The sequence below is a fragment of the Mandrillus leucophaeus genome, unplaced genomic scaffold (genome assembly GCF_000951045.1).
Source record: "Mandrillus leucophaeus isolate KB7577 unplaced genomic scaffold, Mleu.le_1.0 Scaffold1010, whole genome shotgun sequence".
In the NCBI taxonomy this organism is placed as follows: domain Eukaryota; kingdom Metazoa; phylum Chordata; class Mammalia; order Primates; family Cercopithecidae; genus Mandrillus; species Mandrillus leucophaeus.
The window spans coordinates 446,786-473,669 of record NW_012098211.1 but is presented as its reverse complement, the minus strand read 5'-3'; the positions used below and the strand labels follow the sequence as shown (position 1 = coordinate 473,669).

The window sequence follows — 26,884 nt, the reverse complement described above, 5'->3', positions numbered from 1 at the left end:
AAAGATTAACAACTACACACCTTGACACTACACAAGAAATGTTTGTTGTCAGGGAACAGATTGGAGAAGGGAAAATGAAATCCAACGAATCTGGTTTTGGCTGCCTGAAGCTCAGTGTCCTGTGATAGTTACACCTACCTTTTCGCTCCATGCCCACAGCCCGACTCCAAGGAAGACAACTCCAGCCAACTAAGTGGGGCAGAGGAAAGACAGAGAGAGAAGGAAGTTAGGATGGAAACCGACACTGTGAACATGCTTCATAGAGCAAAGTCCACACTGCCAGGCAGGACATGCTCCTAGCTCACATCTCACATAGCCCCTCAGGCCCTGCAGATGACAGATAACCTGAACCTACCTTCCTGAATGTCTGGACAAACTCCTTCAACCTCAGATGACCCTATGCCCCAGGGAGGGAAGAGAAAAAGATCTCACAGCAGGCTCCACCCTGGAGAGACTATGGGTCACAGATATCAGGCTGTGCCGTTTCTTCCCCTTTTTGCAACCCTGAACTCATTTCAGTGCACTATCTGGTGTATACGAAGACATCACCCCTTGGGAGGGCTGGCCCAGGTCCCTTCAGAGGTTCCCAACGCACGATGAGGCTGCATAGGACTGGGCACCACTACACGGTAAGGATGGGGGGAAACAGAGCCCAGGATCTCTGCCACACACCCCAGCTCTCTAGCCCTGGAGATAAGACTCCAGGCACAGATAAGCAGCTATCCAGAGGCCCAGGCCAGGGCTGATCCTTCCCCCCACTGTATCTACACTGAGCAGGGGGTGCACCTGTGCTCAGGAAAGGCTGGGTTTTTAGCTAGAGAAAATAGGCCTGCTCTAAGCAGTAAGCTCACCCCAGAGGAGAAGCACCCCCAAGCCCAACTTCCCACCTGCAGGACCCTATACCCCATGTGCACCACAACAAAAAGGGGCCCTCCCAAATACATGACACAGGTTCCTGAACCAGGGAGGGCTTTTCCACATAGAACAAAACACAACGTGGGCTCTGCTAATAAAGCTGCCTCCTATTTTTCTGTGACTACTTTACACCACACTGGCATTTCACTGCCATTTATCACCATCTCACGATAAATAGCAGGACCACGCTTCTCTATGACTACCAGTGATCTCAAGCCTTGAGCCACTTCTGCCTATTTTACTCAGTAACTAGCCCCAGGGGCTAGAATGGAAAGAAAGGGCTCAAGGAAAACCCCAGGAAGTCTTACCCAACCCTGAAAGTAATCTGTGATCCAACCTCTTCTGGATCACAGATCACTTTCAGAAAATGCACAAATGCCCAGTATTTTGTATGAAATTTTAGAGGGTTCACAGCTTCCCACTGCTGGCTCCCACAATGGTCTGTGAACGCTAAGCGAAGAACCCCCACCAAGAACTAATGCCTCCATTTTACAAAAGCAGAGGCACTGAGGCCCGGGGAGGGCCAAAACCAAAGTGCCAGGCAGTGGGGAGAAGGGCTGAATCACAAGTCTCAGTTCATTCATTCACTCCTCACTCATTCAGTCAACAAATATTCACGGAGTACATCCCGAGTGCCAGATACTATCTCAAGTACTAGATACAGCACCAAGCCAAGGGGGCAGAGCTCCCTGGGTTCATCTCTAGCCCTTTCTACCACACCACACCCATTTCCTGCTTCTCGGTCCTCCCCTTGAACTGACTAGCTGGGAAGGGTTTTCCTGATGGAATGCATGACCACTTCGTTTCCCTCCCCAGGTGTCTTACACTGGCATGCCGAGCGAGCCTGCAGGCGACTGGTCACCACCTGCCGAAACCTGTAAGCTCCATCCCCACCCATCTTATTCAAGGCCCCCAGTGACCTGCCTCCCTCTTGCCAAAGCTGGAGGCCAAGACTTTTCCTTGTGGTATCTGACCTCAGTGGTCACAGCTGGTCATTCTCTCCTCCTCCAAGCACTCCACTGACACACTCTGCTTCAGGGACCCCGAGCATATGCCAACTGCCTTCCTCCCTGCTACTCCTCCTCCTCCTTCAGACTCCTCTAGACACTGGTGGGCGTCACTCACAGTCCTAGCTCCTTCACCCTGCCCTGAGCCCTCTCGATGATCTCATAATTCACAAGGTTTAAATACCATCTAAACACTGCTGACCGACATACCCAGATGTCCAGTCCTGGCCATGCCCCCGGTCAAATACCCTAATGTCTACTTTACTTGTCCTCCTAAGACAGCTAATGATATTTCACTCTTATTCTGCCCCACTACGCAGCCTTGGTCCCCCGACCCCAACCCAACTCATGCAACTCTTCTCCGTCTCATTCAGTGGCACCACCGTCCACCCAGCAAGTGTAGAGAGAAAACCCAGACCCTAGGCTTGGTGCCTTCTTCCTCTTTTGCCCCACACTCAACCCAGAGGACCCTCTGTTGGTTCTGCCTCCAAATACACGGTGCATTCAACCAGCTTTTCTCCAGTCTCTGCTCCCACCTGCCCCGGCTCAACCCATTCGGGTCTGGATCCCACAGGGGGCTCCTCACTGGTCCAAGCAACGAGACTGGTCCTTCAAAAATACAGAGCTGGGAACTCCCCTCCTCGAAACTCTGCAGTGACTTCCCACGCAGACCTAGAAGAAAATGCACGTTCTCGCCCATGGTCCCCAAGGGCCTCTGCAGCCAGGCTTTGCGCACACCTCCCAAGGCATCTCCTTCCCACCTGCAACCCACTCCCCGGGCCACCCTGACATTCCTTCTGTTTCTTGAAGTCATCAAAATCACCCCTGCCTCAGAGCCAGGACACTCTTCCCTCAGCCTGGAATGCTCTTCCTCCATATCCATTCCTGACTCCTCCCCCTCTTACCACCCTTCGTGGAACTGCTCCCCATCTCCCACGTGTGACCTCCTCTGTTGATTTTCTTTGTGGCACTGATCCCAGACCACAGGGCCTGTCTCTCTATTGTGTCTCCCCAGCTAAGCCCTTCTAAGGCCAGAGATGTTATCTGTTTTGTTCAGAGTTGCAGCCCAACAACGAGGAGGGCTTGGCCCACAGTAGGCACAGAGCAGGCATGAGTGACTCCCCAGGACCCAAGACCACGACAGTGCTTGCCTGGGTCCTTCTAGTTACCCCCAGGTGCGCTTCTGGGTGTGATTCGATCCAAAAGCATTTTCAGCAAATGTGGGCCAAGAAAAACTCAGCCTGGCCCAGTTCCATGGGCCAAGCTCTATATAGGGGCATTCGCCTACGGTCAGAGTAGAACAAGCCCAGAGGCCGATGCCCCATCCAGCATTCCCAACAGACATTCCAGCCCCTGCCTAACCACTTTCCAAGACAGTCCACTCATCCCCTGGTGCCACATGGGACAGGTGAGAAAAGTCTGTCTTAAAGACACTCAACAAAACCACTGCTGGAGCTGCCCTCTCTCCTCCCCACTGCACTTCACAGCTCACCCCTCCTCTCACCTTGACTACTAAGTCTGACTTCTAAGTGTATCGTTTCCCACATTAATACCAGCCTCAGGCTAAGAACAGTGGCTCACAGTAATTTGGGAGGCTGAGGCAGGAGGATTGCTTGAGCCCAGGAGTTCAAGACCAGCCTGGGCAACATGGCAAGACCCCGTCTCTTAAAACAAACAAACAAAAAGGGGTTTTTTTTTGTTTTTTTTTTTTTTGAGACAGAGTCTCGCTCTGTGCCCCAGGCTGGAGTGCAGTGGCACAATCTTGGCTCACTGCAAGCTCCGCCTCCCAGGTTCACGCCATTCTCCTGCCTCAGCCTCCTGAGTAGCTGGGACTACAGGCATCCGCCACCGCGCCCAGCTAATTTTTTGTATTTTTAATAGAGACGGGGTTTCACCGTGGTCTCGATCTCCTGACCTTGTGATCCGCCCGCCTCGGCCTCCCAAAGTGCTGGGATTACAGGCGTACAAACAAAAAGTTTTTAAAAAACTAGTTGGGTGTGGTGTCACATGCCTGTATTCCCAGTTACCAGGGAGACCAAGGTGGGAGGACTGCTTGAACTTGGGAGGTCAAGGCTGCAGTAAGCTGAGATTGCACCACTGCACCCTAGCCTGGGTGGTGACAGAGTAAGACCAGGTCTCCCAAAAAAAAAAAAAAAAAAAAAGCCTCAGTTCCATCTATATTAATAGGTTTCTGTGAATTCATGCTGAGGTGCTGTATTAATTGCTCTCCCAGGTGACTAAACAGATACAATAGGAAAAGGTGACTGGTTTCACAAAAGGAATTTTGTTCTGTACAAGTTCTCAAAAAAAAAGACCCATGACCTCAAGAGCTGTTCATATCCCCACCCTCAGGGGCACAGTGCCCATGCAAAGGTAGGCCCACTCCTGCTCACCTCTGTTCCAATCACCCCTTCCCCAAATGCAGGGCCACTTACCGCTCTGCATATGGCCCACAGACCATACCTTCCTTCGCTTGCTGATCTTCTTAAGGCCCCCAGGGAAAGCCCTGGTTGACTCTGTTTGCTGGGGAAGCCGGCTCCCTACCAGTGCGTGCAGTTCTCTTTCTCTCAGCTCTAAGAATAAGGGCTTGGCCAGGCGTGGTGGCTCACACCCGTAATCCCAGCACTTTGGGAGGCTGAGGTGGGCGGATCACCTGAGGTCAGGAGTTTGTGACCGGCCTTACCAACATGGAGAAACCCTATCTCTACTAAAAATACAAAATTAGTTGAGCGTGGTGATGCATGCCTGTAATCCCAGCTACTCAGGAGGCTGAGGCAAGAGAATCACTTGAACCCAGGAGGTGGAGGGTGCGGTGAGCCAAGATGGCGCCATTGCACTCCAGCCTGGGCAACAAGAGCAAAACTCCGTCTCAAAAAAAAAAAGAAAAAAAAAAAAAAGAATAAGGCCTCGTGTTGTTTTTCATTCTGTCTTAAAGGAAGAACTAAAGTTAACTCACACCGGAAAGACAGGAACTTGGGGATCACATGTCAGATCATGGGTTCAACAAACAGTGACCCAGGGCAGGAACTCTGAGTACCAACAAATCTGGTTTCAGAGACCAGGAGATTGAGGGAGGACCAGACAGGGGAAGTGACCTGCCTGAGAGCTCACATAACAGTCCCATGAATGAACCGGGTCACTGGCCCGCTTCACCCCACGGTACCCTTCCCTGGAACTCTGCAGCAGATGGTCTGTGGGGCCAGGCTGGGTGAGCCCTGACTGCTGTGAGCCCTGGCTGCCAATCTTCTGGGAGTGAGGGTTCAGCTGAGTACCCTCCAGCCTCAAGTGACCTTCTTTGTCTCCCTCCTATGGCCTAATTGAATTACCTACTGAAGAACGGGGCCCAGCTCGGGCCCAGCTTGAGGGGAGACCAGCCTTCTGTCTGCTGCACCAGCGAGCTCCTAGACTGCTATGGTCACTGCGAATAGCTGCCCTTTCCTGGGAGCTGTGCACTGCATTAAACACTTAATGGACCTAAGGCTATCCCTCCACATCCCATAACACTGGCTCAATTACCCGCATTTTTCAGATGGGAAAGCTCAAATGTAGAGCAATTTGGTTCTTTGCCCAAGGTCACATGGCTAGCTGGTGGCAGACTTAAGAACCAAACCTGGATGCCTCTGACCCTGGCAACACATTATCTTACCACCCACAGAGCAGCTGCCTTCCACGCAGGGGCACTCACACAAGGGCCCGGGGATGTAGGAATTCCACAGGGGGGCTTTGGGGTTGTGCAGCTCTAAAGCCAAATGATCCACACTGTCAGGTGGTGAGACCACTTGTGTCCCAACCAGGGCAGGTGGATAAGGCAGCAGGGCCTCTTTGTGGGTCACTACAAAGATTAAATATTGACCTTTCACCTTAGGAAAATGCCCCTGCGAAAGGTAGGAGGTCCTCTTGGGGCACTCTGGGCTGGTCCAGCCAGAGTCCAGACACAAGAAATCCACTTACCACATGAGCAAGCACGTGGTACTTTACCCAAGCGCAATCAAGTCACAAAGGAAGTGACACCCGGCCAGGCCCTGCTGAACTGGAGGAGAAAGATGCAGCTCCAAGCAGGTCAAAGGCAGCCTCTCACCCATGATTTAATGGCCTTGGCTCCTTGCAAGATTTAAGCATGTATAAAAGTACTTGGCAACTCCTGCAGGCCCCAGAGGCCTTTCTTCAGCAAGATCAAGGCGAACTACCAGCAGCAGGCGATGCTCTCAGGCTCTGCCCTGCTGGCCTCCGGGTCTTGCACAATCCATGCGCTGACTCAGGCTGACATTCACAGAGCCTCTTCCCCTGAACAAAGCCGGCCCTGGGTCCAGTCTCTGCTTTGCAGCTGCCTAGTGACAGGGCCTCATGCGAGTCCGATACCTTTTCTGAGCCTATGTTCTCTACAAAACAGGAATGATCTTTCCTAGGTCACAGGAAGGTTGGAAAGATTAAAAGAAGATCCTACGTGACATACTTACTCCAGGCACAGAGCCAGTCTCAAGGTGGCCATGCCCTCCTGCAGGGCAGGCAGAGCAGAGACGTGGGGGACGTTCGAGGATATGCCACAAGCATCTGCTGTCCTGAAGACACTGCGTCTCCTTCTCATGATGCTGGTGTTCTGTACCCCACCCCCAAGTACTTCCAGCACCAGCCTCCGTCCTAAGACAAAGTCCTCCTTTCCAGAGGCACCTGTTTAACTGGGCTTCTGGAGACAACAGTGAAGCAGAGCTTAGGGAAACAGGGCCTTCTGCAGGCTTTTCGAGTGAGGTAGGAAAGGATGATGGAAAGAAAATGCCAGGGAGCGGAGGAAGCCAGGACTGAGTCTCAGCTTTGTTCCTAACTTATAGAGTCAGGGCCTCGAGGAAGCCATCCCTCTCCTGGGTCTCAGTCTGCCAATCAGCAAAATAAGCAGCAGGAGACCGATGACCTCCAAGGACCCATGCACATGTACCTCCCACTGGCTAAGCTTTGCCATTACAAATTACACCAGATGGAAACCCCAGGGTCCTGGCACTCTCCAGAATAGGAAATCCTGAATCCAGGCCTGAGGCATTCAGCAAACAACAGCGATACTTGTGGCCACCTGAAATGCTGATGATTCAATAGAACTTGAGGCAAAAAACGACCAGGAGGGTGCAGATCCCAGACCCAACCTGGCCCTGAGAGCCCAGTGGGCCAAGGGAGGAGTTGCAGTTAACCATCCTGTGTTGAAAGTCTGAACCAAGCCACTTGTCAGTGGGAGTTCGGAAGGTCTGGGAGCCAGAAGGAATGCTAGGACTCGGCTTCCTTATGACACAGGGAAACAGAGCCCAGAGCAGGAGGTACCTTGCAGGGGGTCACACAGCTATCACACCCCAGCTTTTCCTCCTGCCAGAAGGGTGGTTCTGAGAAAAGGCAACAACATGTGCCCTCCCAGCAGAGCCAGAGAACCCATGCGAGGGCCCCATTGTGGGGAAGGACTGCGCAGAGGGCTCCAGGGGCAGCTTCCACAGCTGTCTGTGTTGCCAGATAACAGGGAGTTGACCCCCACTGAGCCCCGCCCAGGAACCTGTGTCAAGGCCCTTGAAAGGAAGGAAGGCGGAGGGAACACAGTCATTCAAGGGAGGTGACAGGCAGTACCCCCAGGAGAGAAGAAACCCCCACCCTAACTTTGGCACAGTTCACAGTGATTAACAGTGGGTAGAAAACCAAGATACTAAAGCAGTGGTCAGCATTTTTGCAAAGGGCCAAATAGTAAATATTTTCAGCTTTGTGTGCTGGATGATCCCCGTAGCAATTACTCAACTCTGCTGTTATAATGGGAAAGCAGCCATAGATAATACGTAAATGAATGGGTGTGGCTGTGTTCCAATAAAATTGTATGTGTAAAAACAGGCTGAAGGCCAGGTTTGGCCTGCAAGCCATAGTCTGCAAAGCTCAGCTCTAAACTATCACACTAAAACCATCTGGACCTGGAGAGGAAAGACGGGATTTCCTCCTGCTCAGCCACACAAAGCCTGGGATACCCTATACTCAGGTCTCCAACACTGGTATGTTTTTATACCACTGTAACAGGTCTTAATAGCCTAAAACTGTAAATAACACAAACGATATATCCCCACAATAGAATATTACACAACAAGAATAAATGATCTACAACTATGTACAACTGCATGAATGAATCTCACATATGATATTAAATGAAAGATGTCAGACACAAAAAACTTCATACTGTTAGGGAAGAATACTTAGTGGAAAAACTATAACTAACATCCAATCAAAAGTTACTAGATAGGCAAGAAAAGGAAACAAGTGAGCTACAAGAGAAAAAATTCAGTAAATAGAAGACACAAGTATGACAGAGAAGATGAAATTGCAACAACTTCAAAACAAGTATTGCAAATATGTTCAGGGATTTAAAGGAAAATATAAATATGATAAGGAAAGAAATTGGAGGCATAAAAAAGACCTAAATGTAACTACTAAAAATAGAAACTACAATACTAGAAATGAAGACTTCACTAGATGGGTTTAACAGCCAGTGAGACGCTACGGAAGAAAAGATCAGTAAAGCTGAAGACAAAGCCACGGAAACTAAAGGAGAGGGGTAAAATGCTCAACAAAATAAAAAACTAAACCAAGCCTAGGACAATGTCCTAGGGAAATGGGACAGGGAAGGGGAGGAAAAGGGTGTACATTTGAAAACATAATGGCTAAAATATTCCAAATCTGATGAAAACTATAAACCCACAAATCTCAAAGGCCAATGAACCCCAAACAGAATAAACACAAAGACAACTATACCAGCACGTATAAGCATTTTACCCCTCTCCTTTAGTTAGGAAAAAAAAGATCTAAAAATTAGTGATCTACTCTTCCAGTTTAAGTAGCTAAGGAAAAGCAAAATAATCCCACAGTAGAAAGGAAGAAATAATCAAAATAAGAACAGCAATCAAGGTGAATGTGAATGTACTTAATGCTAATGAACTATACACTTAAAATGGTTTCAATGACAAACTTTCTGTTATGTATGTTGTACAATTAAAAAATTAAAAATAATATCAAAAGATTTTTAAAAAGTAATTAAAAAGAGAAAAACAATAGAGACACTATCATCTAACTAAAAAAAGTCAGATACCAAAGAGTTTAATTTATAGCAACAGGAGGCAGAACAACCATCACCCAGGGAAGGGGTGGGGTGGGGTGGGCATGACTGTAGGGGCACAAGGAAAGTTTCTGGGGTGATGGGAATGTTTTATATCTTCATTGTGATGATAGTGATTATGTGACATGTACAGTTGAGATTGAACTGTACAGTTAAAATGAATAAATGTTATTCTATCTAAATCAGACATCAATAGAAGTGATCATTATAAAAAGGATTTCCATTAAAGAAAAAAAGCACAAACAAGAAAAATCACTCCTGTAGACTATGCCATGCTGATTATTTACCAGCCAAGGAGGCAGAGTTATACAAGTACACCAAGGTACTTAAGACTTGAAAGTACGTGTAAGCATTTAACAGTCCTGTGTGCCAGGCAATAATCTCAGAGCACCTTGAACATCCCTTCCTCAGTAATCCCAACTGGTGGTCCCAGCCTCACACTTGCCTAAGTAGGGAAAATTGGGGGCTGAGGCCATGCAGGCATCAGCACCACTGGCCATTCCTTAAGTTCTAGTGGAGTTTCTGATTAAGCAATCCCTGTCCTCTGCCTTGGCAAGCCTAAATGCAGAAACACACACACACACACACACACACACACACACCCACCCCCTGTGCCAAAAGACGGTCAATTTCCTATGAATTGGGGCAGTCGTTCTGGGGATGTGATTCTGACTGTATGTCAGGCAGGTTAAAACAATGTACACACCTTGTGACCCATTTAATCTCACTCCTGGGAATCTATCTCAGCGAATAATTTCCCTCCCTTCCCTAAAGGGAAGAATGTGTATTACATAAACTAATCACTGCATCCTTATCTGGGATAGTAAAAAAATTGGAAACAACCTAAATGTCCAATATGGGAATTTCTAAAAATACGGTTGGAAAGATAATGTTGCAACCTGGAATGTTCTATATTAGTAGATGCTGCTGTGAAAATGCATATCTCAAGATTGCAAGGATACTACTCACAGGATATGAAACTGCGTGCCTGCAGACAGGACACTGGGGCATGGAAGAAGAAATGCAGTAAACCTGGGATGCCTTGTTTAGCCTTTATGAATTCCCATGCAATTACCAAAGTTGATTAAATGCTACTTGAAGAGAAAAAAGGACATCTTCCCAGCAGTGAAAACAAAAATACACTATATACATTATTAAAACACTAGACTTTTCCCTTTTGACTGCATCACTGAGATGGAAATGAAGAAATCATCTGCCTGAAGATCTAGGGATCAGGCCTTGGGGTCTGATATCAAAGGCACAGAGTTCAGCGCAAATAAGGGCAATTCTCCATCAGTCAGAAGAGCCCAGAACAGCAGACTATCCTGTGAGGTGGCAAGTCCTCTATAAAGAGGAGCATAATAAAGGTCTGATGAAGAGAATAAGATCCTGCCTGCAAAGATGCCCTAGACAAGGGTAAGGAAAGAGAGCTGATCTTTCCTCCTTGGGCTTGTCTTCTCTTTCTTGTGCAGGGTGGCCACATGCCCAGATTTGCACAGGACAGGCCTGGCGTACACCTGTTGTTCCAGGAACATTCTCAACAAACTCTCTCTTACTCTCAAAAGTTGAGCCATAGCCGGGCGCGGTGGCTCAAGCCTGTAATCCCAGCACTTTGGGAGGCCGAGACGGGCGGATCACGAGGTCAGGAGATCGAGACCAGCCTGGCTAACATGGTGAAACCCCATCTCTACTAAAAAAATACAAAAAACTAGCCGGGCGTGGTGGCAGGCGCCTGTAGTCCCAGCTACTCGGGAGGCTGAGGCAGGAGAATGGCGTAAACCCGGGAGGCGGAGCTTGCAGTGAGCTGAGATCCGGCCACTGCACTCCAGCCTGGGCGACAGAGCGAGACTCCGTCTCAAAAAAAAAAAAAAAAAAAAAAGTTGAGCCATAGATTACATGTTCACCCTACTCACAGGAGACATCTGTGACTCTGAAGGAAGAGGCCTCAAGCCATGCTGGTCACAGAGCACAGATGTCCATGGATCTCATCTCACTCAGAAACAGGCTGCACAGAGGCGAATTCACACATTTTACAAGGGTAAGCTCAAATAGACCCAAGTCACTGAGAAAACCAATGGCAGAATGTCATTTAAAAAAATTTTTTTTAAACTACAGACAAGCAAAGGACTCTCCTGTGTAACAAAGGCCTACAGTCTACTTAGAAGGGGTTTCAGTTCTTCACTTTTAATCCGTCTCTGAAGCAGATCCAGGCAAGGACTTCATCCAACCTCAGCATGCAGATTAAAGCCAATGCTTGTGCTGGAAACCAGCCCTGGAGTTGCAGACATCATCTGAATCATTCCTCTAGAGGATTCACTCGGCAAACTTAGACAACCCCAAATGCTTTGTGGAACCAGTGGGGGGTATAAATGAGCAAAGACAAAGGGCCAGACGCCACTCCTCCAGTGTACGCCTCTCCCAGCTTCCCTTCCTCTGCACGTCAAAGTGAGATCTTCTGTACCCATTAACCTACAACTCCCCAATCTTCCCTTCCCAGGCTCCTAGCAACCAACATTCTACTTCCTGTCTCTATGATTCTGACTACTGTGGGCACCTCATATAAGTGGAATCATACAATATTTGTCTTTTTGCGTCTAGCTTATCTCACTCAGCACAATGTCCTCAAGGTTTACCCGTGCTGTAGCATGTGACAGAACGGCCTTCCTTTTTAAGCTCTTTCACATCTGTATAATATCACATTTTGTTTATTCACTCAATCATCGATGCACACTTTGGTTGTTTCTACCTTCTGGCAACTGTAAATAATGCTGCTATGAATGTGCACATGGGTGTACAAATATCTCTTCGAGATCTTGCTTTCAGCTCTATTTGTTATACCCAGAAGTGGAATTGTTGGATCATACGGTAACTCTATTTTTAACTTTTGTGGAACTACTATACTGTTTACCATAGCAATTGCACCATTTTACATTTTCACTAATAATGCACAAAGGTTTCAATTTCTCCACATCCTCATCAACATCTGTCATTTTCCATTTTTTAAAATAATAGCCATCCCAATGGGTGTGAAGTGGTATCTCATTGTGGTTTTGATTTGCATTTCCTAAGTCAAAGTGAGATTTTGCACTAAAAACAGGTCTAGTACAACTAAAGAATGATTTTTTTAACAAGTAAAAAACACCAGCGCTCTCAAAAAGCTATGTTGCATGGAAGCATATTTTCCCTAACATCCTTGTGATAAGAACCTCATGAAGCCCATTCCATTCTCATTCTGTAAACCAAGAGGTTCAGAACAGACACGCAAACATCAGTGGCATCCACATTTCTTATCCCAAGCAGGTTTTAACAATCCCTGGGAAACCTTGACCCCGAAGTCAGAGAGCTTAAAAAAAAATCTATTAGCGACCAAAGGGTATTTATCTATAAAGAATGCTATTGTGGAAAAAAAATATATATATATATATTTTTTGGAGACAGAGTCTTACTCTGTCGCCCAGGCTGGAGTACAGTGGCGTGATCTTGGCTCATTGTAAGCTCTGCCTCCCGGGTTCACGCGATTCTCCTGCCTCAGCCTCCTGAGTAGCTGGGACTACAGGCGCCCGCCACCACGCCCGGCTAATTTTTTGTATTTTTAGTAGAAACAGGACTTCACCGTAGCCAGGATGGTCTCGATCTCCTGACCTCATGGTCTGCCCGCCTCGGCCTCCCAAAGTGCTGGGATTACAGGCGTGAGCCATCACGCCCAGCCTATGAAAATAATTGTAAGTGAGGGCAAACTACTAAATAAAACATCATATTTGTTCCAACACCTAGAATTGGTCACAGAAGCAACAAGCTGTCTTCTGCACGTTGAAACTTGCCTGCTGAGCCCAGTGTCCACCATCAGCATGTGCAATCCTTCTGCACCACTGCTCACTGTTAATTCATTAAACAAAATACAAATAAAAACACTGTGCAAAATCATCTACCTGGGCCTTGCTTCAAAATAATCCAAAGGGTTGGGCGGGGAGATACAAATCAAATAAGCTAGATGGTGGGAACATGGAGCTCATTTTATTATCCTACTTTTATATTTTCTCCATTTTAAAAAAAGAAAACTTGTCTGAAGAGGTAAGGGCTTGGGCATTCCACTTTATACATTTTCAGCAACCTGAGGCAGACACTAGGCAGCTGAGAGTGCTACGTCACAAGGAAAACACTGAAGCTTAGCCAGGTCACTCAGCTCAGGGAGACCCTGGGTGCCCAGAGCCAGTCCGGCACACTCCTGCTACACCATGAGCTTCCCAGAGGGCTGTGCGCCCCAGTGTCAGGCCTCACCCCACATTGCCAGCTCCAGTGCAAATGAAGACTGCACATCACTACCAGGAACCCAGTGGGAGGGTCCAGCAGCTTCCCCCTAAGCAAGGCACTTGGCCTCCCACTCTTATTTCCCAACCAAGCTCTCTCATGCTTGGTCTTCCTGGCTGTTCCTGTTTGTTCCTTCCTGTTCTGCCCCAACGCACACTAACTGAAAAATGATTAACTTTCAACACACACATTGCCAAATCTGCAAAAGGCGGAAAACACTGCAGCACCCTTCAACCACCAAGCAGACTTACTACCATGCTGGATTCATGCGCTCCACTACTGGAATATAGCGCGGCAAATGTGTTACCAAGCAAGTTAGTAGAGCTCCCTGGTGTCAAAAACTCTCTCCTGAAACCCTCTGAAGAAATGAAGATACCAGGGCCCTCAGCCACAGCGGTAATGGAAGAGTGTTGCTCTAGCTGCAGAAATTAAGATGAGAGTCGGAGGTTGAGGCACAAAGCCAAGCAGCACACCCACAGAAGGGAGCAACTGGGTGTCCAAGTGTCCAAGTGTCAGACTGCCTGCCTAGCCCAGTGACCCTCCACCATATACTTGGCTGGGGGTGCAGGATGGTGGAGGGGGAACACCAGGTAAGGCCAGGGGGCTCTCCAGACAGGGAACAATGCTGCTCTGAGAAGCCAAACATCATGAGGATGGAGCACGGAATCCCACATTAAGAGGGACCCAGAGGCACCACATCAAATATCCAGCAATGCCCTATTTCAGGAACAATGATGCAGTTGCTGGTGCAAAGTTATTGGAGCACAGGAAAAGATGTGGGCTAAAAGACCTAGCCATTGAATCCCACCTTATTTCTCTAGGACAGAAAATCCCCAAACACACTAAGATAAATCACCAGGAGATGAGGCTGTAAAATCAAGCTTGCAAGGCTGAGAAGACTTAGTAAGTCTGCCTTGTTTTCAAGAGTTCCAGTCCCAATAGGTGATGCCAAATCTGCAGTAGAAGCAAAATATGACATCATGGCCACTCATTCTGTCCTCCTTTCTCCACCTACACCCACACAGATATTCATAAACTATGTTTAATGGTTTTAAAAGCCTCTGTGCATGATCATGTCCCCAGGCCCTCCTGCACAGAATCAATGTCTGCCTCTCCCTGGACCAATCTCACTGGCAATAAATACATGCTATATCTCCCTTAACCCCCTGACCATCTCCAGCCAGTGTCCAACTTTTCTTCTCCTCTTTAAGGCAAGCATCCTTGGAAGAACTGTCAAGAGTCATCCCCTTCACTTCTTTACTTCCCACTGGCTCCTCAGCCAACTCCAGCTGGGTTTCTATCCACCCACCCCGATCCGCTACCCAGAGCACAGAGTGGTCTCTTCAAGTTCATCAACAACCTCCACTTTGTCTAAGCCATTACCAATGTCCTGTCCTCATCCTTCTTCACCTCCCTGCACCACGGTTGAGTGTGCCTTTCTACTTTAAAGGCTTCTACAACACACAATCTCCTGGTCTTCCCTTTACCTCAGACCACTCGCTCTCAGCCAACTTGGGAGTGGGTTTTCTTCCTCCACCCAACCTCTAGCATCCTAGGGCTCAATATTCAGACCTCTCCTCTTCTCAGTCAACACACCCATTTTCCACACTCTCATCTGGTCCAGCCCTTCCTCTGATGGTGGCTGGCCAAGACTTCCATCTCCAGGACAGTCAACAACAAAGGAAATGGTATCTCCCTGAGGCTGGCTATGAGATAATTTAAATGTACCCCTTCTATCCCAAATCCCATCTCAGAACCTGGTCACTCTGCAGAGTGACTCTCCAGTCACTCCAAAATCAGATCACATCACCCAACTTACAAGCTTTCCAATAATTATTTAAAGCAGTAAAAAATAATTCCAACTATTTATTGAGACCCGTGTGATCCTTTGTGACCTGGCTCCTGCATGCCTCTGTCCCTATCTGTGTCCCTTCTCCCACTTACTCAGCTCCAGCCACATGGCCTTCTGTTTGTCCTTTGCACACACAGAGCTCATTCCTGCCTCAGGCCCTTTGCAGCTGCCATTCTGTCTGTCTGGAGCATTCTTCCCCAGATCCCTGCTTGGCTGCCTCTTCATTAGTACTCAGTTTTCAGCCCACAAGTCACCTCCACAGAATGCCTTTCCCTGGCCACCCCAGCTAAGGAGCATCTCCCTCACTGTCCTGTTGTTCAGGAGGCTAACATGCCTCTTGGTTACACATAAGCACTATAAGAATAGCACTTTATTGCCCTTGTCTGCTATCACCTCCCAGAACCTAAAACAGGGTCTGGCCCATAGTCAGATGCACACAAAGTACGTTGCTGCTGATGTCTCATTGGGGCACTCCCAGGATCAGAACAGGGGGCAGGTGAGGGAGACAGACAGGAATCTGGGTCAGAGTCCCAAGGTTTCCTGAACCCCCAAGGCTGGGTTGGCCTTACTCTGGCTTTCAATCACCTCAGCCTTCGGCCTTCCCCCATCCCCACAGTTGCAACTGGTTGTGTGAGGGTAGGGGTCACTGACCCTCCCCACCACCTTATCCCAGAGCTTTACATAGTGTCTGGCAAATTAAGAGTGTGTGGAAAACCATAATTTAGTGAATAAAGGACTAAACAAGGGAATGTGGCCACTCTCATCCACTTACCCAGAAGACGATGTTGTAGCTGAAAAGGAGGTACTTGTACCAGCAGCTGACCTTGGCGTTAGAGTATCTATAATAGTGCATCTTCTGAGAAGCAGAATCTGCGGAGAGATGTGTGACTAGTGAGATGACAGGCTCAGCGTTAAAACCTCTCCCCAAAATCTGCTCATAGGTAGATTCCAGAAAGCTCCCGATCATTTCCCTCATGACCCTTTACCGGTCCAAGCAGAGGCCTACTACCAAGGCTAGGTATAGGTAATGCAAAACTCAGGTTGAATCAGCTCTCCAAAAAACAAACGAAAGGATAAGAGACATTTTTGAAAGAAGGAAGAAAGATGCTTTTTAAGTGTCTTCTAAGTACCAAGAATTCTGCTTGGAGCCTTCCCAAATATTGATCTCATCACCTCTCGACTGGGAATTGGTTTTTTTTCACTTCATGGTTTACGAAACCATTCAGAAAGATCACATGACTTGCCCAAGGACAAGAGAGCAGTGATAGCCCAGGATTGGAACCAAGGACAGGGGACTTCACAGTCCACGTTCTTTCCACGCACCAGAGCCAACAGAAGAAACAGGGGCTCGACCACAAAGAGCCGCGTTTGGGAGATGAACATGCAGGCAGGTCTGGACATGATCCAACTGTGCCCAGTGAAGAAAAGCCAAGATGAGGGCTCCATATTCATTCATGCAGCATTTTCTGAGAACCTCTGAAGCTCAACCCTCAGAGGTGAGGAAGGCCACTGGAGCCAGCAGTCATCCCCCTGCTCCCTCCCTCCCCTGTCACCCGCACCCCGCCCCCCCACCTCAACCCAGACCATAGCCATAGCTTTGTCCTCCAGGGCTGTCATGAAACTTGGACTACACAGCCTACGTGGGAAGACCCTGTGAACTACAGAGTGAAGGGTGGGGCCACTGATTTTTATCTGTGTCTAACCCCCAAAGCAACCTCAGAGATCCTACCACAGAAGGGTGTTATTTCTGAGGGACTTTTCTGAGGGCCTGGGCTACCTTTACTGCTTTCCTTTTTGAACCCCAGTGGCAATCCAGGTGGACCCCTAAGTCCTCCACGGTCTCCTGCCCCAGTGCAATGGCTGAACAGCGGGGAAAGAGGGAGTGCCTCAAGTGGACAGGTAGGAACAGGATCAGAGGCCCGCAGGGCAGTGGTCCCATGCCAGCCCCGTGCTCACCCCCAGCTTCCCAGGTGAGGAGAGTAACACAGCACAAGGCGAAAGCAGACAAGGCCACCCTAGAGATGAGGAGGCGACCGACCCACATCCGCCAGTGAGAAACCAGCTTCCACGTGGTGGCTACTTGCAAAACCCCTTCCTGTGAGGCTGCCACGGCCGGCTGGCTGCTGCTCTGCAATGTTCTCAGAAAGAAGTGCCAAGAAGGGACATGAAACCACACTCCTCTGGAAACGGAACCTGTGACCGCTCCACCTCTCCCACAGTGTGGAATTGACAGGCACAGCCTAGACACCACCACTCATCCACCGGCCACTCCTTCTGTCTGACCTCAGGAACCGGCAGGGGAGAACGACAGGCAGACCACTACCCAGCTGCCCCATCCCCACCTCCTGCCCTACCACCACCCCACCAGCAGAAGAGTACGTCCATAAAACTTGCCTCCAAGAATGAGTGTGTGAACACAACCACCTGCTGCCCAAGGACTCTACAGGACACAAGGCCACACAGGAGGCCTAAACACTGTCTGGGCCACACAGAGTGGCTGCAGGGAGAAAAGGAGCTCTCAGGTAGAGACACAGGCGCCTTCCTCCAGCAACATGACCTCAGCCCATCCAAGTCCCTGCTCTCTCGGGACCTCAGCATCCTCAACTAAAGTGGGGCTCTTAGTGACCTACCCCTAATGTCACTGGCATGAGGGGCCTGGCTGGCAGCATCGCAATCACTTATTCTAAATACAGATCCCAGCCCCCAACACAAGGTTCTGGTAAGGAGGTCTGCGTTGGAGCCCTGAATCTGCATTTCTGACAAGTCCCCCACCCCCGCCCCCACCATGATACTGACATGCCAGCAGACCCATGCCCAGCAGATCAGGTATCAGCTTAGGCACCGAGGGCTGCAGCAGTCCCCTTGGGGGATCTTACAAAGGTAGATGGGCCTGTGAGCTATGATGCAGCACACGGATTCACAGAGAGGGGCTCCTTGTAGGCAACTAACTTAATGGTAGCTATAGCTAACATTCACCAGCTTGTTTCAGATTACAGGGCCCCACAGCACTGGGTTGGTTTGTTAATTTTTTGTGTAGGTAGAGATAGCAGTCTCACTATGCTATGTTGCCCAGGCTAGTCTCAAACTCCTGGCCTCAAGCAATCCTCCCTCCAGGGCCTCCCAAATTGCTGAGATTACCTACATGAGCCACCACACCCAGTCAATGGTTTGGCTTTTTTAATTGTTCTTTTTTTCCCCTTCAGGGGAGGGTTGCACTACCCAACTATAAATCCATGACTGGATTAATGCATACAGACTGAAAAAAAACTTTTAACCTAAAACTCAAGTACATTTATCACAGAGAACTGTCAATTCAGCTGGAAACGCCCTATGAGGCAGAAAAATGTTCTAAGCAGTAGAAACTCTTGTTCCTTTTTATGGACAAGATAATCCTGCCCCCCGTCTTTCTCATGGTTCCCAGAGGAGCCTGGAAAGTAGAAGGCTGTGCCCTCCAGGGAGCTGGGCCTCAGGAACTGAGGAGGGCTGGTCAGGCATGGAATCGAACGCCTTGGGATCCTAGAGAGTGCTCCTTTAACCTCATTTAACCCAACCCTGTAAAGAACTCTCCAGAAGCAGTAAGAAAAGCCAAACTTCCCCCTTCCTCCTTGATGAAAGCTCCACAAAGAAACCAGCTCATTAGCAAACGTGTCTGTGTGTCTGTGTGCTTTCCGCAGTGTTGGTGGCTCACCTCTGCTCCCCTGCCCGGGGCCTTCGCAAAATGACTGTCCTGTGGCAACACAGGGAATCTCAACCTGATGGTCCCTGGTCTCCTGCAGCTCGCAACCATTAAGTGCACAGAACATGGAAAGGCTACAGGGAACACTTCAGGGGGATGCAGCTGGCAGGGAGGCCAGCACTCTGGAGCAAGGATTCTCCATGGGGCGCCTGGCTTCCCTGACCATCTGCTGTTTCACCTTCCACCCAACACTTATGACCAACCAGGAAACAATTCTGCTTTCAGATGCTGGGATCCACACCTACACCCGTCAGAGACTCTCATAGCCACACCCTAAACTCCAAGCCCTCACTCCCTCCCTGGTAACATCAATACTCGAAACTACACTAGCCAGGGCCACACTGCGGAATAACTAAGAAGAAACCCCCTCTCATCCAAGAAGAGGTATGCCACACTCAGACAACATATTCTGATACACGTGCCACTTACAACCCAGAGCACATGCACCACCAGCATTATACCACTTTTGGCCATTTTTGTACAACCCAGGATAACCCTATGAGGTCTAGAGGTGGGGCTGTCCCAGTGACACTTTTTCCCCCATCCTCAGCCCACAGAAGAGGAAACTATTGCAAGAACTGTTGCAAGGAAACATTTCAGTTTTCCTTCACCCCCCTCCCCCACCCCTGCCACCCACCTAACCTCAGGAGAGGGAGGGAAGGCACCTCTCACTCTGTCCTTCTCTGCTCTGTTGGTCGGCAGGTTGAAAAGCAGGTCCCGACCCTCCATGGGGCTGGCAGATCCTGGTCTCCACACAGTTTAAGCTGAGGGAGGTAAATGGGAGACTCATTTGGACTCCAGCCTAAGCCACATCCTCCTACACAGTGTATGGTGGCCTTCTATCTGTGGAGGGGTAATGATGGAGCTGCACAACAGGTGTGGCTCGGAGGCTTCAGAATCCCAAGGGAGGAAAAAAGGACTGAGCATTCCTGAGCCACCAACGGAGCTACTAGCGCATTTACGCAAAAATGCAGGAAGGCTGACAAGGCAGTAGTGCTGAAACTAGAACCCAGATCTGACCCGAAATGATTCCCGAAATGACCATGGTCCCTAGCATCTCACCTCATTTGCTAAACCACATCATACTGAAGGAAGGCAGAAATTAGCCCTCTATGAGCAGACGCATCCACAATGAACACCAACACCATTTATCTTACACACACACACACAGACACACACGCACGACTAAGAACCTTCCTGAAAGTAGAGATGGGTAAACTTTTCACAAATGTTAAGTACCATTCCAGCAGAGGAAGAATCTCCAAAAGCTATTTTGTGTGCACAGAAAAAAAAATTAAGATCTCAAACTGTCTCAACTCTAAGAACATGATAGAAAATAAAGCATCAGTGTGGCAGGAAGGAGGCACATGTTTATCAAAATACCAACTTTTCAAAATGGGGCAGAGGGAGAATTGTTTAACAGTGGTGAGATAACTGGTTAGCAACTTGAGGGAGGTTAAATAATAAGCAAATAATAATTTACAGATTTAAAGGGCATACGCACATGCACGCAAACACCACACCCAGAGAACAGGGTTTTCAATTCCATTTTACCCTCCTTCAACTTTTGAGGCAACAGGAAAAAACAATTTAAAGCACAACACTACCAAGCCTGAACAGATAACAAGTCTAAAAAATTCCCATGATTAGAAGTAACATTAAAATAAAAACGGAAACACAAATGGTTCTGCAGCTGAAAAAATTACGACAGAGTAAATATCTGCAACCTACAGAGAGAGTCATACTTCAAAAAGACTCCCATTGTATACAAATGAACAAAGGATATGAACATCATACACGAAGGAAAGAATAACATAACAAAGGGAAGAATAACATAACAAATGGAAAAATAAGCCTGCGCAACATGGCCAAACACCATCTCTACAAAAAGTACAAAAATTAGCTGGGTGTGGTGTCTGAAGTCCCAGCTACTTGGGAGGCTGAGGTAGGAGGATCGCTTGAGGCCGGGAGGTCAAGGCTGTGATGAACAGTGATCACACCACTGCACTCCAGTCTGGGTGATGGAGCAAGACCCAGACTTTTTTTAAAAAAAAAAAGGAAAAATATTCAATGTCACGAGAAATAAAACTTAAAGACAATCCAGACATACTATTTCACACTTTTTTTTTTTTTTGAAACGAGTCCTGCTCTGTTGGCCAAGCTGGAGTGCAATGGCGCAATCTCAGCTCACTGCAACCTCCGCCTCCCTGGTTCAAGTGGTTCTCCAGCCTCAGCCTCTGGAGTAGCTGGGACCACAGGCGCATGCCACCAGGCCCGGCTAATTTTTTTATTTTTCATAGGGGTTTCGTCATGTTGCCTGGGCTGTTCCTGAACTCCTGAGCTCAAAGCGATCCACCCACCTCGGCCTTCCAAAGTGCTGAGATTACAGGTGTGAGTCACCATGCCTGGCCTATTTTATACTTTTTTTTTTTTTTTTTGAGATGGAGTTTCGCTCTTGTTTCCCAGGCTGGAGTGCAATGGCGCGATCTCGGCTCACTGCAACCTCTGCCTCCCGGGTTCAAGTGATTCTCCTGCCTTAGCCCACTGAGTAGCTGAGATTATAGGCGACTGCCACCGTGTCCAACTAACTTTTGTATTTTTAGTAGAGACAGGGGGTTTCACCATGTTGGCCAGGCTGATCTCGAACTCCTGACCTTGGGTGATCCGCCCATCTCAGCCTCCCAAAGTGCTGGGATTATAGGCGTGAGCCACCACACCCGGCCTACTTTATACTTTTTAATTTAACAAAATTGCCACTACTATTGTGGCAAAACATTTATTCCTTGCTAGCAGCAGAAGAAATGGTGTTACTACCATTTGGTAGCAACATGGTAACATTGACCACCAAAAAAAAAAAAAAGTCACACCCTTAATCAGTAAACTAATGACTAAGAATTTGCCTCCAGAAAAAGGATATGCATTAAGTGAAACAAGAACCTGATAGTTTGCAATTATGGGACAATTTGTAAGCATGTGCTTAAAGGCCAAAGTGGAACGTTAAGAGCATGAAAATGGCTGCATGGAGTGGTGGTGGACTTACAAGTGATTTTCCAAAAAGGTTTCCAGCGTCACACTTACCATTACCACTCTTGTATTATAAATGAAAATGGGGTCACTGCTGATTGGGGGGTGCCCCTGCTGGGGAGGAGAATGCTGGCTACAATATGATAAGGCTGGCAGTCATTATAAACAGGGCTCGGCTTCAGTGTTGTACTCACCTGTAACATTCCTCCCTTCTGCCCTTCTTTAAATTAAAAAAGTAGCACATTCTCAACTGTAAAATATCTCAACAATTCAGAATTATGAAAAGTGAACTGGCTGGCTGGGAGCAGTGACTCACGCCTATAATCCCAGCACTTTGGGAGGCTGAGGCAGATGGATCACCTGAAGTCAGGAGTTCGAGACCAGCCTGACTAACATGGTGAAACCCCATCTCTACTAAAAACACAAAATTAGCCAGGTGTGGTGGCTCACGCCTGTAATACCAGCTACTCAGGAAGCTGAGCAGGAGAATCACATGAACCAGAGAGGCGGGGATTGCAGTGAGCCAAGATCGCACCATTGCACTCCAGCCTGGGCAACAAGAGCGAAAACTCCATCTCAAAAAAAAAAGGAAAAGAAAAGTGAACTGACAATGAGAAACCACTAAATAAGGGTTTTCAAATCTTATCATGACCCATAGAAAGAAATACATTTAACGAAAGTCAATCCAGTGCACACACACACTCACATGCACAACTAAAATGAGTTCTGTGGAGGCCGGGCGCACTGGCTCACGCCTATAATCCCAGCACTCTGGGAGGCTGAGGCAGGTGGATCACTTGAGGTCAGGAGTTTGAGACCAGCCTGGCCAACAAGACAAAACCCTGTTTCTACTAAGAATACAAAAAATTAGCCGGGTGTGGGGACGGGCGCCTGTAATTCCAGCTACTCGGGAGGCTGAGGCAAGAGAATTGCTTGAACTTGGGAAGCAGAGGTTACAGTGAGCCAAGATTGCTCCAGTGCACTCTAGCCTGAGCCACAGAGCAAGACTCCATCTCAAAAAAATTAAAATGAGTTTTGTGAAATATGTCCTCCATCACATGCCGTGCATTACAGATTTGTTTTTTTCTTTTCATTTTTCAAAATCATAACTGCACATAATCTAAGAATCAACTACTGTAAAAACCGTGTCGAGAAAACAGCAGATTCCAGCCCTTAGGTCAGGTTTTCCCTTTCTAGGTGACACTTCCAACTTCTAGCTGACTCTTGATGTTTACACCCAAATATCTCTTAGAAATGTCTGCATATAGGCTGGGCGCAGTGCCTCATGCCTGTAATCCCAGCACTTTGGGAGGCTGAGGCGGGCGGATCACCTAAGGTCGGGAGTTCAAGATCATCCTGACCAACATGGAGAAACCCCGTCTCTACTAAAAATACAAAATTAGCCGGCTGGGCACAGTGGCTCATGCCTGTAATCCCAGCACTTTGGGAGGCCGAGGCGGGCAAATCACGAGGTCAGGAGATTGAGACCATCCTGGCTAACATGGTGAAACCCCATCTCTACTAAACATACAAAAAATCAGCCGGGCATGGTGGCGGGTGACTGTAGTCCCAGTTACTCGGGAGGCTGAGGCAGGAGAATGGCGTGAACCCAAGAGGCGGAGTTTGCAGTGAGTCAATATCGTGCCACTGCACTCCAGCTTGGGCGACAGAGCGAAGACTCCGTGTCAAAAAAAAAAAAAGCCAGGCGTGGTGGTCCATGCCTGTAATCCCAGCTAATTGGGAGGCTGAGGCAGGAGAATCGCTTGAACCCGGGAGACGGAGGTTGCGGTGAGCCGAGATCACGCCATTTTGTATTATTCCCCAACTTTTCAGTTTTAGCACTCCACTTTCTACCTTGGAAGAGGAGAACTTAACTATTTACTCCCCACAAATCCCTCTCCCTGCAAGCTACCCCTCACGCTTGTCCTTTCCAATCTCTCCACTGATTAAACTGCAGTGCTGGCTGGAGTAATTTTCATAGCTGACCTTATTATGACCATGTGAGCTATCAGAGTGAGCAAGATAACACATGATTTCATTTCTTTTCCCGTACAACTTCTTGTTTTGCTTAATTTTCTATGAATTTATCAATTTTTAACTGAAATTTTGATATCAGTTGTCTAAATCTACTCTCAGTGAGTTTTTTCACATCTGATGTTTTATTCGTATTTCTTCTTCAAAAAGAAATCCTCCTGGGGCCTTCGGAGGTCCTTCCATCTGGACCAATGCACAGAATTCCCTTTACATCTTTTGGGATACACCCTAAAGAAGATCCGGTCTTTGTTCATCTTCATGGAGAAATCCTTCAATGTGAAAGGCAAGTTTTTCACATCCAGTATGTCTGAAACATTTTTATTCTACCTTCCTTTTTTTTTTTTTTGAGACAGAGTCTCACTCCTTCACCTTGGCTAGAGTGCCCTGGCGCAACCTCAGCTCACTGCAACCTCTGCCTTCTGGGTTCCAGAGATTCTCCTGCCTCAGCCTCTGGAGTAGCTGGGATACAGGCATGCACCACCACACCCAGTTAATTTTTACATTCTTAATGGAGACAGGGTTTTGCCACGGTGACCAGGCTGGTCTCGAACTCTCCTAGTCTCAAGTGATCCGCCTGCCTAGGCCTCCCAAAGTGCTGGGATTACAGGATCCCTTCACTCTTGAATGAGTTTGGCTGTGTGCAGAGTTCTAGGCTGGGGATCAATTTCATTGAGCATGATGAAGGCATCACTCCTCCACCTCCTATATTCAGATGTATCGAGAAGCCCAAAACCACTCAGATTTCTGATCTCTGTACTTGACCTGTTTCTTTCTCTGTATAACTTGTGTATCACCCCTTTCTCCCAAGCATATTGACGTTTGAGGGTACTAGTTTGGGTCTGCCTTCCTCTACTTGGCTCAACATTCCATAGGCCCCTCCATAGAGAAGCTAATAACCTATTTCAGGCAATATTTTCCTCAATGATTTTGCCACCTGCATTCTTCTGTTTTCCCTTTCGGTTAGCTCCCATCAATTGATGTGGGAAGCCTGGCTGATGCTTTAATTTTCTTACCTTTTCTGCCTTATTATTCACCTCCTCATTTGTTTGCTCTATTTTCTGAAAGACTCCCTGAACTTTATTTTCTAATAATACTACTGATATTTTTGCTCTGCCCTTATTTTTTTTTAATTTTCAGATAACTTTGTTTTCTAATTGTTCCTTTTTATTGTATCCTGTTCTTATTTCATGGATATAATAATTTTTTTCAAAATGTTCCTTTCTCCAAACAGACTTCCTTTCAAATTGCTTTTTTTCATTTCTTTTGCTTTCCTTCATTAGGCACTTTCTTTAGCCATCTAGTAATCCCTGGCAGTCCTCATGATTAAGAGTGAATGACTCAGGAACTAGCTGGAAGCTCTGAGTCCCTGGGCAGCTAAGTTTCTGTCTAGGACGATCTGGTTGGGTCATTTGCTGGGAAATCCTTGCTGTGAGCATCATTTGTATTGTTTTCCCATCTTAGGCTGGTTAGATTCCACAGTGAGGACCCTTTTCATCTCTAAGGGCCTGGCTGTCAATGTTCTAGAAGCTAAAAGGGGTCAGAAGACTAGAGAATGGAAGTGGTCTCTATATTAACTCCCAAGAATACCTGGAGGCTCCTAGGCCCTTGGTTTTTCCTTCTGCAGAAATGTGCAACATGCAGCTAAAGTCGGAGAGGCCAACACCCAGCATCATGGTGGAAGGAAAGGGATCGAAGGATATAACTGCATCAGCTGCTTTCAAACTATTCTTGTACTCAGCAACCTCTGATGCCCACGTTCCCCTCCCCCCACCAAAAAGTCTCATGCCTTCCACTCCTACATTATAAACCGAATCATTCATGTACCCTTTGCTTGCAAAATTTTTCTTGCTGTTGTTTTATTTCTCATTCTCCCTGTCCTCATGCATTGATTTCTTTTTTACAACTCCCTTTATCTTATGTGGGGTTTTAGGAGAAAGCAAAATCAGATGTGTCTACTCAGACCACTATTTTTTACCCAGAAGACCTCTAGGAAGATTTCAAAGTATTTTTAATTGCCACCTTTTTATTCAGCAAAGTGAAAAAATCAGGAAGTATAGTCTATTATTACACATAAGAAAGGGCAAAAGAGACTTGGCACATGTAATTAAGGTTACTAATCAATTGATCTTAACATAGGGGGATCATCTGAGCAATCCAATGTAATTACATGAGCCCTTAAAAGCACAGCTTCCTCTCAGCTGAGGGCAGAAGAGGAAGGCAGAGAAGCAGCAGCAGGATTTGATGTACTGTTGCTGGATCTGAGTAGAGGGGCCACATGCAAGGACCAGTGAGGGGCTCTAAAGGCTAAGAGTAGCCCTGGCTGATAGTCAGCAAGGACTCAGTCCTACTGTAGGGAGAAACTGCACTCTGCTGAAAACCTGAATGAGCCTGGAAGTGAATTCTTCCTAGAGCCTCCAGAGAGGAGCACAGCCCTGCCAACAATTTGATTTGGGCTTTGTGAGACCCTAAGGAGGGAATAAGTTGAGCTATGCTGGGCCTGGACCTCTGACCTACAGAAATTGTGAGATTTAATACAGGCAGCCTTCTGCAACCACAGTTCTGTATCCATGGATTCAGCTAACTGGGAATGAAAAATATTTGGGGGGAAAAAAAAAAGATACAAGTAAAAAATACAGTAAAACCACCTGCAATCCCAGCACTTTGGGAGGCCGAAGCAGGTGGATCACGGGGTCAGGAGATCGAGACCATCCTGGCTAACATGGTGAAACCCCGTCTCTACTAAAAGCACAAAAAATTAGCCAGGTGTGGTGGCAGGGGCCTGTAGTCCCAGCTACTCGGGAGGCTGAGGCAGGAGAATGGCGTGAATCTGGGAGGCGGAGCTTGCAGTGAGCCGGTATCACGCCACTGCACTACAGTCTGGGCGA

At 47.7% G+C, this 26,884-nt stretch overlaps 1 protein-coding gene across 3 annotated transcripts in view; it reads right to left on the bottom strand.

The window, feature by feature from the left end:
• The window catches only part of TSPAN14 (tetraspanin 14), a 51,526-nt gene that overhangs the window by 14,227 nt on the left and 10,415 nt on the right, over positions 1-26,884 (bottom strand). For 2 of the 3 annotated variants that reach the window (XM_011975766.1, XM_011975770.1), the window contains exon 1: positions 15,978-16,074. In XM_011975766.1, the coding sequence (XP_011831156.1) occupies positions 15,978-16,058 (81 nt within the window). In that variant the 5' untranslated portion in view covers positions 16,059-16,074. Of the gene's footprint in view, positions 1-138; positions 190-15,977; positions 16,076-26,884 lie in introns of those variants that run through there. The other variant, XM_011975759.1, reaches the window with a different exon arrangement.